Source organism: Eurypyga helias, unplaced genomic scaffold, assembly GCF_000690775.1.
Source record: "Eurypyga helias isolate BGI_N326 unplaced genomic scaffold, ASM69077v1 scaffold29053, whole genome shotgun sequence".
NCBI classification, from domain to species: Eukaryota; Metazoa; Chordata; class Aves; order Eurypygiformes; family Eurypygidae; genus Eurypyga; species Eurypyga helias.
In genome coordinates, this window is record NW_010239675.1 from 8,167 (window position 1) to 20,439 (window position 12,273).

General features: G+C 41.6%; 1 protein-coding gene across 1 annotated transcript in view; it reads left to right on the forward strand.

Annotated features, from left to right (window-relative positions):
* The first annotated feature begins 526 nt into the window (after positions 1–526).
* The window catches only part of LOC104507075 (calcineurin-binding protein cabin-1-like), a 35,831-nt gene continuing 24,084 nt past the window's right edge, over positions 527–12,273 (forward strand). The window contains exons 1-6 of the mRNA XM_010148242.1: positions 527–584; positions 958–1,091; positions 4,144–4,292; positions 6,316–6,412; positions 7,483–8,124; positions 8,594–8,668. Coding sequence (XP_010146544.1) covers positions 527–584; positions 958–1,091; positions 4,144–4,292; positions 6,316–6,412; positions 7,483–8,124; positions 8,594–8,668 — 1,155 coding nt within the window. The remainder of the gene's footprint in view (positions 585–957; positions 1,092–4,143; positions 4,293–6,315; positions 6,413–7,482; positions 8,125–8,593; positions 8,669–12,273) is intronic.

Genomic DNA, 12,273 nt, shown 5'->3' on the forward strand with positions numbered 1-12,273 from the left:
ACAGATTTAAAAAAAAAAAAAGGACATTGTGAGCTTTCCAGTGATTATGCAGTTGTGCCTTGTTCAACCTCTTGATTTAAAACACGTGTAGGTTGTTGCAGTATAAATGGTGGTGTCCCTGCACAGCTTTATTAGTTGGTTTGTTAGTGTTGTCATGTTTTCTAACAGCCTTAAAATAATATTTAAATTAGATTTGGTTTTACTAAAGGCTCTTCTTAGTAGGATGTTACTGAGGCTGACAAATGAAGTGTTTGTTTTTGCGCCGGTCGCTTGAAGGCAGCAGTGGGATTGAGTTTGTTGTGGTGCAGCTTGCACTTCTGGGACCTCTTGGAAAAAAGAAAAGGGAAAAAAAAGCCATGGAGGGAATTGAGTCATAAGTAATGGGAGGTCTCTATTTGTAGCAGTAGGGTTTTTACGTGTTTGCTTCTTAAACGTGACTCGGATCTCTGAAGTATGACTGGCGCTTCTCCATTTTGTGAGGGGAAACCATGGAGCGTTGCGAGTCGGGTCTGATCTCTGCTAGAAAATGGCTTTGCGGTGCTCGGCAGCGTGGCAGCGGCCATCCCCAGAGAAGCTGGGTTTCGGTGAGAACTGTCAGCCTTTCCTCCTCAGAGAGGCATTCCTAAACCCCAGGGAATCCCCTCCCGTAAGTTCTGGAGTAAGCAGCGTGGAGGAATAATAAGCACTTCCTTCCTTTCTATTTTCAGTGACTGCACTCGAAGGCACCGTGCATCTCGTCCTCGCGCATCCCGTGCGGCGTGGTCCTCCTCAGCTCGCCCGCCGGCCTGCCGTTCCCCTGCGGGGGCAGGTTGTGCGGCAAGTGTTAGGCTGAAAAACATATAAAGAGTGTCACCAGGAGCATGGTACATGGCCTTCGTTACTCAGTTTCATGTAAAACTCAGTATTAATTTATCCGCACAACTTTCATGTACTCCCAGATGTGTTTTTTTCTCTCAGCCTTGCTTCCTCCGCCCCCGGCTCTTACAGAGTGTTTGTTTAGCCGGGAAGGCATGGAGAGCAGCTTCGTGTTTTATGTCTTTGGAGGCATTTTGGACTCGCTGGAAGCGTCTCGCTTCTTCCTCTGGTTTCGTGTAAACAGCTTTGCTGGCTGTTGCAGGAGGGAGGAGAACCTTTCAGCTGCGGGAACGGTGGCCAGCGAACAGGAGCGCTCCGTCGGACGCGGAATCCTTTGGTGGCCTGAGTGGTGGGGATTGTGAGAAAACCTTTCAGAGAACGGCAGGCGTTTGTCACAAGGATCTGCGCTCCTCAGTGTGTGCGCTTTCAAGGGAGGTACTTTGCTAACAGGTCTGAATTCTCACATGATGATAGGAGAACTTTCATTTCAGTGAACCTGAATGTTTTCCAGTCTCCTCCCCAGCTATTTCATTACAAGCTTTGCATTTGTATCTCTTTTAGGTTTTGTTTTAAAAGCTGAATGTAAAGCTGTGGTTTGTTTTTTTTAAAGTTGCAGTATATGATCTGAATTCAGAAATATTCTTCCTGAAGGTTATTGATACTTAGGAAGGAAAAATTTGTGCCTGATGGGCTTAGTTAAAGTTGGGAGAGTTTTGAGTGAGACTGTTTGTTTCTTTAGTCTTGGACTCAAATCACACTATTTTTAAAAGAATTCACCGTCACTCATGAAATACATTCTGATAAATGTATTTCACTCCCTTTAACATCAGTGTTTTGCATATTTCTTAGTAAAATCGCAGTGGGTGGAATGTGAAGATGTTCTGACTCCTGAGGGCAGGTTGGTTTCTGCTTTTGGCTCGAGGCTGCGTGTGCAACAGGCAGGTGTGTACCAGAGGGCCGTAATCCTACGTCCTGCTGGTTTGCCTTTGTAAAACCGCAAGTCAGCACATGAAGAGTTAGTGACTTGCCTTTTAAATCAGCCCTTCTTTTGTAATCGCAGTGATAAAGTAAACACCTCTAGTGGTGTTTAATTTCAGCTTTAATTTCTCATTTCAGCTGTCCCAGTGTGCCGTGTTGTGGAAAGACAGAAGAGCAGCATTCCCCAAAACACCCAACTTTGCTTCTGCCCCAAGGCGTTTGTCGCTGAGGGCTTGGGGCTGCCATTAGAATTTTCTGGCACTGGACGTGGCTTTACTGCAGCACTGTAGTTTCCGAGGTAGCACGTATACACGGGACATGTGAGAAGGAGCTGCAGAAGTATTTTCAACTGATTCCAGATTCGGTATCCAAAAGCTCCCTCCAAGTGGGGGAGCCTGCCTGATTCAGATGAAGGATGAGATAATGCTGAAAAAGACCAGGAACCTACACGTTGGCTGTCTTCCATTCCTGCAGCACGTACCGAAGTTGACCATAAATTGTTTTGTAGCCTTACGTTGGCGAAGTAGGCTGTTGCAATGTGGTGCCATTATGAGGCATTCGGTTGTTTCAGGATTTGGCAGGAACCCAGCTTACATACATTCAGGGATGCAAAAAATATCAGCTCCAGAATGTGTGTTTCATCTGTGGCCTGAAAGGAAAGCCATTGTGTAGTGCTGGGGAAGAAAAGGCTGCTCTGTTTAAATGAAGTACGGGCTCTTTTACGAAACTGTTACCTACGAGATCTGAGTGGCGTGGACAGATAGGATCTTTGCCGCCAAACCGCAGGTACCTGAGGGCGGATGTTGGTAGTTGGGGATAGGAGGAAGCAGCGGTTGTGCCTCAGGGGTCAGTCCTGGTTTTTGGTACTGTTTGGAAAAGGAAAGAGACACAAAAAAGTTTGAAAGAAAGGTTCAGGGAGCAAAGGGAGAAAATGGCTTTCTCTGTGATCGAGTAGGAGTAGAGAACGTGAGCAAAAGCAAGAACATTTGGCAGAAGAGTCTGTGCATTATATCTGGTTGAAGTAATTGTTTCCTATTTAAAACCACCCATATTAGTGCACTGTTTTTTCTGAAGTTCCTATATATCCTACGAGTACAGCTGTGGGTTCTTTGAAGACGTGCAGGGGGAGGCTCAGCCGTGGACAGCCCGGTTACGTGTCTCCTTTTGTGGTCAGATGTCATTTAGGATTGCAGTAATAATTTGCTTTGCTTCCGCCTTACATGAAGTGCTGAAGAATTTTGCTCACACTGAAAGTAGAGCCAAAAATACCAAAGCAAGACCTTTAAACAAGGACAAAAGAGTAAATATTTGTATAACCTGCTCCTTGCACAGGTTTGGAAAGCGGGATTAGTTTTCAGTCAGGTACTCCTACCAGTGAGACTGTTCTTTTCCTGCAGTGTCACAAAATGGTGTACATGACCAGAGGATTTTCATCTTGAAGAGCTGCTGCAGGCAAAGCCTCAGAACTGAGGGAAGCACGAGGGAAGGCTTTGCACTGCTGTAACGGCAGCTTTTGTGAGCGGCCGCAATGGTTACAGGCTCACGCGCTAGCATGGTAGTATATTTGCATTGCGTTTTGTCAGATATGGTTGACTAGTGTGCTGACAGCATCTGCGTTAAACACCTGATAAAAATCTCCTTAGACTTACTAGGCGTTGCAGAATCTGAGCCGACTAACCATAACTAAATTACATTTTCTCTCAGGCTCCAGCCTTGCTCCCCAATGATTCCTTTGTCCCAGAAATGTAATTTGAAGGCTGAGGATGTGTGCACCAGTATTTGAATCTGCCGCTGGGAAACGGATACTGCTGAGGAGTCTGATTCTTCCTCTCAGGCTGGTTAGCGCCGTGGTGAACGCTGACGATGCCAAGGCAGTAACCAAGTCATGAAGACATTTAGTAACTGGTCATTTGAAGATAGAAACTTGCCGTGGCAGCTTTCAGGCCGGGAAAACTCATTCTAAGTTACTTCTTGGGTTGAGCTATGGCTTAGGAAGGTGTGTTCACAGACATTTGAGAAAAAGGCACAGTATAATTTAGACTTCGCTTGCTTTTTTCAGGGAGTAGTTCAGTAGTGTATTTACAAGGTGTGCTGTGGCTTCTGCAAGCGTCCCTCTTTTCCTACTGGCAGGAATCTGTTGACTGTAAATCCAGATCTCCCTGTCGGAAGAACCGGAGCATTTGTGTGTCCGTTGTCCCCCTGACCCTCAGTGTAATTCAGTGTGCTGCAGAACCCGTCCCACACGTTAAGGCTTCTGTCCTTTTCAGTTGGATCCCTCTTCAGAGTTCTCCTCTTTTCCTTTCTCTGCAGGGAATCTGGCGCATCCCCGTGGATGAGATCGACCGCCCGGGCAGTTTTGCATCTCATATGAACCGACTGAATGTGCTGTCACAGCTGAAGGATTACACCACCTTGCTCAAAGTCTCATCTATGCTGCAGAGGACCCCTGATCAGGGAAAGTACGTTACCTTTAGTTAATCCATTACTTTCTAAAGCTTTGGGTGTGTTTTGTTCACTGTGTACTGCTTTTATTTAAAGATGTTCTTAGTTTAGGAAAAAAAAGTCTTTAAACAGATTTCCTTGGGAATATAGTGGAATGATGGTTAATTTTTCTCAGGATTACAATTCCATAATGGAGTCTAGGTTTTCTCTGCATTTCTCTTGAAATTTGGAATAGCCGTACAGCTGCCCTAACAGACTTGCAGAGGTTTTCTGTCGTGCGGAGGGATGCACCGGTGGAACAGAGCATTGTGACTTCTGCACTGCTCTGCTGGCTCTTGCAGGAGGGCTGTGTCCAGCGAGGGAGGTCACAGCCCAGGCATCCTGCCTTCCTGTAATCCTTGACTGAACAATGCTTATGTGCCTGTTGGCAGCTGATGCTATTTAAAAAGCTTATCCTATTCAGGGGTCATCTAATTTTAATTGCATTAACCTTATTTAAGAAAAAAGAGGCCATTTAACGTGAGCTATATACAGATTTGTATCAGTGGGGAGACCAAAATAAACATCTAAGGAAAACATTGAAGCAGTTGAGGTAAAGTTCTAGTAGCTTGTCGAGTGGGAAACATTGGAATTAGTCTCTGGCAGATGCTTGAGAAACTGAACGGAATGATTGATGGCAATAAGTTGGAAACGTTGAAGGATTCTTCATGCGTTTGTGAGTGCATGTGAATTTGCATAGATCATGTCTGGGAATATGTCACCACATGTTCAGCAAACTTGAAGCCAAAAATACTTTGACTTTTAGCATATTAGAAGTACTGGACCATAGAAGGTTTAAATTCTGTCCTAAGCAAGCCCACAGTTGTACTAAAAATATTATGTTATTTATAAGTCCAGACTGAATTTAACAAACAAGAAATTGGACATGTTGTATCAGCCAGTGCCAGCCACGGTGAACTCCAGTCGTTACAGGAACTTATAAATGCAAATATTCTGGGTGTGTCTGCTTTATGCCTGTAACAACACTTGTAAAAATAGGGTGTTGTAGCTGAACTTTAGGTTTTACACAAAAACCTGACTCCTCATTAGTTCAGTATCTTTTGTCTGAATAGCAAACCATAAAATTATCGATTTAATGTAATACCATAGAGAGAAAATATGTTTATTAAAAATGTTGGCGTTTTGATTGAAATAGTACTCTTTACAATTATTTACAATTGATTTTTAGCCCTCTCATTAAAACCAGCTGGTTCTGAAAGAGAAATTCCGTTTTCTGTTAAACTCAGGTGGGATTGATGGCTGGAAATGTTTTCATTGAAAGTGGACTAAAGCATTGTGTCAGAAGACACTGAAGTTAACAGTGCTGGAGTAAATTAAATGAAGCTATAGTGTGAATGTTTTACACATACAATATTATTTTTTTAATAATACTGAATAGGAGAAAAGGTATTAGCACACCAGCGTTTTAGTGCTAGAAAATGTGGGTTCAAAGGCAGCTGAAATGACCAACAAGACAGGATTTGCTGATGCCCTTAATCTCGCGTGCACGGTTTATCCAGAACATGGAAATCACCTGACAGTTCAAGATAGCTTTGTGTGACTAATACTCTTTTTTCAAGAAAAGGATTGAATTAAAAGCTGGTATTTGAGGGGCACCGAAGTCTCGATATAAGAAAAATATAATTCTGTTTGCTTGTTTTGCTCTGGGTTTGGGGTTTTTTTTGTTTGTGGTGGGGTTTTTTTTGGTTTGGTTTTTGGGTTTGGTTTTTTTTCCATTTCTCCCCTTCCTCTGTTTGTAGAGAGCGCTGTCTTTTGCTTCTTGCATATCATCTTTGATTGTGGGGAGGGGAGAGGTGGAGGGAAATAAAACATACACAGTTGCATATTGAACTATAACATGTTTTGTTTGCTTTCTTCTAACTTGATTTAAAATTGTTGTATTGTGGGTGTTTTGTTTTGTTTTAAGTTCTGGTTCATGCCTTTGAAGTCGTGTAAGCTTTTGGCAGTTACCTTAACTTCTGTTACCTTCGTGTGACACAGGAAGTACTTGCGTGATGCAGATCGTCAAGTTCTGGCCCAACAAGCCTTTGTGCTTACAGTGAAAGTGCTGGAGGACACTCTGAACGATCTGACGCAGGTAAGGCAGCAGTGCGCTTCACGGTCCTTCATTTAGTGATTGGATTTCGTTAGGTTCAGTGTACTCGTTCCTTGGATCTTCCGAGGCTGAAGGGCTATATCATTATCGCTTATTTCTTACACCTTTGGTTTATGTGCAGCCACACAGAAGGCTTTCTTCCAGCGTTCTTGTTTTTCACTTTTGAAATCCTGTAAGTAATACAGTTGTTGAGAATGGATTGCAGTAAGTTTGGGTTGACTTCCCCTTAAATTTCAAATGATGGTGGTTACATGGAGCATAAGAAGAGCTACATATTCAGGTGGGGTCGATTTGGAAATTTCCTTTTAACTAAGATTCCTCTTGCAAAACAAACCCAGAAAACTCAGTATTACATGCCTAGCCATTTTTAACTGCTAGTCTTTGACAGCACCGCACCTGCTACTACGTCTATTTGTAATTTAGATTTAATTTTAAAAAGTCATTTAGAGACTAATCAGTTTCCAGGTTAAGATATCTGGAAATTGGAAGTTTATTTGGTAAATGTGTTCAAGGAAAAACTTGTTCCTAAGGGTTTTCCAAGTTAACAGAGTATAGGCTTGACAAATTAAATTAAAACATCCTGAAGAACTCTGTACATGAAATAGTTTTTTTCATAAATCCAGGTGTAAGAATTGTATCATTAGCAATTCTTGAAAGAAGAGGTGATTATACCGAGGTTTTCTGCCTTTGGACCATCACCAAAGTCAAGTTACAAAAATTAAAATACTGTAGCGGAGTTCAGCATACTTCTTGATGTAATAATGAGAAGTTAGGTAAGAGTAACCAAAGGGAAGATTCTTAAATTTGAGGTTGATCTGCAGCTGCCAAAAGAAAGAGATTCGGGTTTAGTTTCAGTACATTAGAACAAAATTTTGTGCATTAAAACCTTGGATTTCATTTGGTTGGATCCCATAATAGGGACTTGAAGTAGTGTGGAAAAAAACCCCATTGCCGCTTTGGTCCAGCCTGTGCTGGATTTGATTTGCTGTTGATTTCTCTGTGGTGGTTTCACTGTTCATAATGCTTTAATTGTAATGACGTCTTTTATTAAGGTTTCAGAAGATCAGAATTCCAAGTCTTCTAACCTTGCTTCAGGAAGGATGACCACGGACGTCTCTAATAAAACTAGCGCTGAAGAGGGGAAGGATGTCCTTCCCAAAAAGCCAGTTTTATCAGATGGAGTAGTACATAGTACTGAAAATGGAGTAAAGGAAGTGACCCAGGGACAAATTCCCAATGCTATGGACATATTGGAACAAGAGGACAAGAATGACAAGGAAATTAAGGAGCTCCCTAGGCCTGGTTCAGTTGAGCCTATGGATCTTGATGGATATTCCAATGACCCTGAAAAAATTGATTCTTCATGTAAACGCAGCGAGCCAGAGCGACTTCAGCCTGGCAGGAACTCAAAGGAGAGAGCTCCAGAGAGCCGGACTCCAGAACTTTCTTTGGAAGAGCTAAGTATCAGCTCAAAACATCAGCAGCAGGCAGCTAAAGGAGTAGTTCAAGCAATACCTGCAGAAGAACCTGTCCAGAGATCAAGCAGGAAGAGGAAATTACTTGAGGACGTGGAGTCTGGGAAAACACTTCTACTCGATGCTTATCGGGTATGGCAGCAAGGTCAGAAGGTCATGGCCTATGACCTGGGCAAAATTGAGAAGATCATGTCCGAAACATATATGCTGATTAAACAGGTAAAGTGTTATATCATTAACTGTAATTTCTCTGTGTAACCTCAGACATGGTTATAGAACAATAATGATTGATAAAGCCAGCAGTAGAAATTTTCCCTACATCTGTTCAGAAGTTGGGGAGATTAATATCTCCCAAAGAACCACTTTCTTGACAAGACCACTTCTGGTGGGGGTGGGGGAAGTAGGACCCTCCATGTTTTGGAACTAAGTTTCTGAAAATCAATTAAAAGCCATAATACCAATTATGTGGTGTTTATTCATGCTAAATGTTAGTTTGAATCGAGACATTTTATGTCTTTGACTATATACTCCCGAATAACGTCACTGTTTTGCCGTAGAAGTGCTGCTTCTCCCCCTTACTCCCATGCTCTACATCCCCGTTTCACCTGAATTTAAGTAGATTTATAGGTGATGTAAGTAATTGCTTGTGATTCTGTAATTGCTTCATTGCTTGTGATTCTGTGTTCAGGTGGATGAAGAAGCAGCACTTGAACAGGCAGTCAAGTTTTGCCAGGTGCATATGGGAGCATCGGCACAGAAACAGGTAAGCTCTGTGAAGTCCTTGGCTGTTTGTAACATGCTTTTATTACTTAGTCTGTTCAGTCAAGCATCTCACTGAGTGTTTGCAGTAATTAGAAATGTCTACTTTCCTTGAGTTGTCATCTAAGTGTGGCCCTGCTAGTGTAGGGAGCTCATCCCTTTTGTTAAGGTAATTGCTGCTGTTTATGTCAGGCTTGAAGGACAGTTTTCATGCCCAAAAGCTTTTGAGGAAGCCCCAAACGATCTACAAATTGAAATATTCATGGAAAACTACAACTTTCTTAATGTCCACTTCATTACTTAGCATTTCATGGATTCTGATTACTTCTGTCTGATTCCTAAGGGCCAACAACCTCACCAGCACGTCCCTTCCTAACACTGCACTCTAACAAATATCTTGTCTCTCAACATGCGTGGTGGAAAAACTGATTTTAACTCCATTATATTACTCCATTTGGTGTTAGCTTGTGGTTTCTGGGTTTATCCAGCAAACAATTAGAGAGCTTTAAAGGGATGGTCAGTCCTTAATGTGAAATGAAAGCCAGGAAGAAAACTGGATAAATGGTATGTTCAGTGATAATTCATTTTGCCAGCAAACCACCAGTGGAAAGCCCCAGAGTATTTTCTAGTTTTGTACTTTCTGTAATTTTTGCAGCCAGCACCCAATGAAGCAGATACTCAGCTGATTTTTATAGAAGATAGAGTAAGTTTTGAAGAAAAACCTGTGTTCCTAGTTAATAGTCTGTGGTTTAATACTGCTCAGGGCTTTGTGCATGTTTTGCTCTCTGAAAACGTAGTCTGTGTTATTGATTGCTAGAGCTCAAAACGTAATTAAAATATATGATTTGTCTAAAAATATTTGGAAAAACATCTGTTGAATTTTTGCAACTTAGCAACCTTCTGTTGTCTTTGAGTCTTTCACAGGTGGGCTGTATCGTGCTTAAGTGTGTAAAACAGGAAGAATCTCTAAGGTTTTCAGCATGAGAACAGTAGATAACTATATGAATTTGTTGAATCAGGTTCATTACTGATTTGAAGCAGAGCTCTTTCAGAAATGTCTTGAACAAACTTGTTTCATGAACTGCAGAAATTTATTCTGGTTTTCTGCAGTTTGTCTCTTCTCTCTCAAACTTCTATTATTTTATCATCCCGTCATCTTCTCTAACTTCATCTTCCTGTAATGTGCCTTAACCAGTAGAAGTGTACAGAGAGAACAACATGCTATGACGAGTCTAGAGGTATCCACACACTGCATTCCAACCTGCTAGTTACCAGAAAAGAAGTATTATGGTTGCAGGGAGGGGGAGAATTGCCTGCTTCTCCATCACTTGATTCTTTCCCTTTGCCTAGGCACTAATTTTCATTAAAATGGAAGGACAGTAAAAGCCTTTGAGTTTCGCTTTGTCCTCCAAATTTGTATGAGACTTTTCTTCTCTAAAATACAGCCATCTCTGCTTTGCAAAACCATAAACTTTTGAGGAGGTATATCTCTGATGTTAGCAAGTGAAATATTGTCTTAACGTGAAACAGTTTTTAAATACTTACCTCACTTGTTTTTCAAAATAAATACCTTTCTTAAGCCTTCAGATAATTCTTCCAGTTTCTGGAATAAATCCAGTACCTCTCACCAGAACACTGCCTCTGTTCTTCAGATCTTTTCAGCCTAACCTCATATAATGCACATTGCCTGGTCTTCCCCTTAGCGTGTTAACGTACATGACAAATGCTTCTCAGAACTAAAGCACAGCGCTGTTAGGGATGGTGGGTAACAGGTAGAAGAACTTACAAGGTGAATCTTCTGTATTATATAGAGCTAAAAGGTCTTCCTTTTAAGTTTTTCTGCCTAGTGGAGCTGAAGAAAATTGAGGCTGTATGTCAGTTCCTGTAGCAAGGTTGAGTGTGTCTACTCTGCAGCTTCAGAAAAGCAGGTATTTCTGTCTCTTTTGTGAAAGGTTCCAGATAATTTTTGTTTCCCTTTAAGTTACGTGCCTTCCAATGGAGCTTGAACCTTGTGTTTTCAGGCACTGCGCTCTCAAATCTCTGGGTACTTGTTCTCTTCGTTGCATTTTGATGATTATTGTTCTGCTGGGGGTTGTTGCCTTGTCCAGTAGGGTAGAGGAGGTTCAGGCCCTTAGGGCAGACTCTTGTTCCAGACAAGATTACCTTCACACGAAGTTTCTTCCTGATGTGGTGTTGGTTTTAGTTGTCAGGAGGCATGCCAGCCTGTGCTGTGTATGAAGTCTGAATCTTGATTATCCATAAGGGTTTCTAGTTCTTAATACCGAGATAAAAATGATCTAGCAGTGTGTTTAGTGAAGATGTGCGTTTGTACAGTGCATCTCCTAACAGGAGAGGCTGTAAGAGTAAAGGGAGTTTTTCTTTACTAGATTTCCATGGAATTAACTTTCTCCGATTTGTGTTCCACAGGAAGTCAGTAACATTTTTCCAGTGAACTACAGAAATGAACAGAAATGTCAGGAGAGGCATTCTAGTAGAAGTGTTTCTTTGCTTATAGTGTGGTATTTAAGATTTTAATTTTTTTAATAAAGAAATCTTGGCTCAGCATGTTAAAACTTCCTTAGTTTATCTTTGGGGGGGAAAATAGGCATCATCACACTGATTTATGACTTCAAAATCAAAAGAATTTGCTAATAAGCTTCTTTAAAAAGCAGTGTTACTGTTTGGGTTTTGGATGTATTCACCTTTTTAAAAACTACTCAACAAACTTGCATCTGTCAGCCAAGTTTCTTGCTGGGCTTTCTTGAAGATTCTGGGTATGCGATTGCTGTGCCAGCTCTTTCCAAAGTCAGCAGTTCCTCAGGCATGTGCCAAAACATTGGAATGGTGGAAAACCTGCACACAACCTGATCTTGGTAGTAGATGCAATATGTGAGCTGGGATTTAACTGCACTGGAAGTGATGAGATTGCCTGTTAAATCGCGTGAAATAAAACATACCTCTTAACGTGATCCACTCTGAAGCTTGTAAGCATTCTCTTTAGGAAGCAGTCCCAGCTAATGAGATCATCACATACTGCAGTCTCATTTTCATCTCTTTCTAGCAGGATCTTGTAGGCCGTGTGAAGCTGGCCTACTGCTAGTGTAACGCTGTGAATTAGTGTGGAGACACAGGAATAGCCACTCTGTCAAACATCTGTCTGTTTTCAACAGGCTGATTCCTGTTTTATTTAAAATTGTCGGGTATTTGCCTTCTGTAAACAAATGATGTCATGTATAGAGCTGCCCAGAGAAGGGCTTTGTTGGATAGTTTGAGGAGGTTTACAGGGCCTGTGGTTCTTCAGTCACTTGTCCCAAGAAATTGGCTGTCAGAAAAAAAAAAATAGTGACCACAAACCCCACTTTGATGTATGTCTTTCTCTGCTGGCTGTTGTATGTCACAGTTCCAAGCAGTATATGGTGTCTGTATGAAAGTTTTCAATTGCTACTAAAATTAGGAGTTATTTGAATTACGGCTTTTCAACTTTCTCCTAGGCAAGCCAGAGCTTTTAACCTAAACATTTAACAGCTCTGTTGAAATCTTTTTATGGGCCTCTTCAGACATAAGCAGGAAACAATACAGCAATCAATAAATGGAATTTGACAAAGTGGG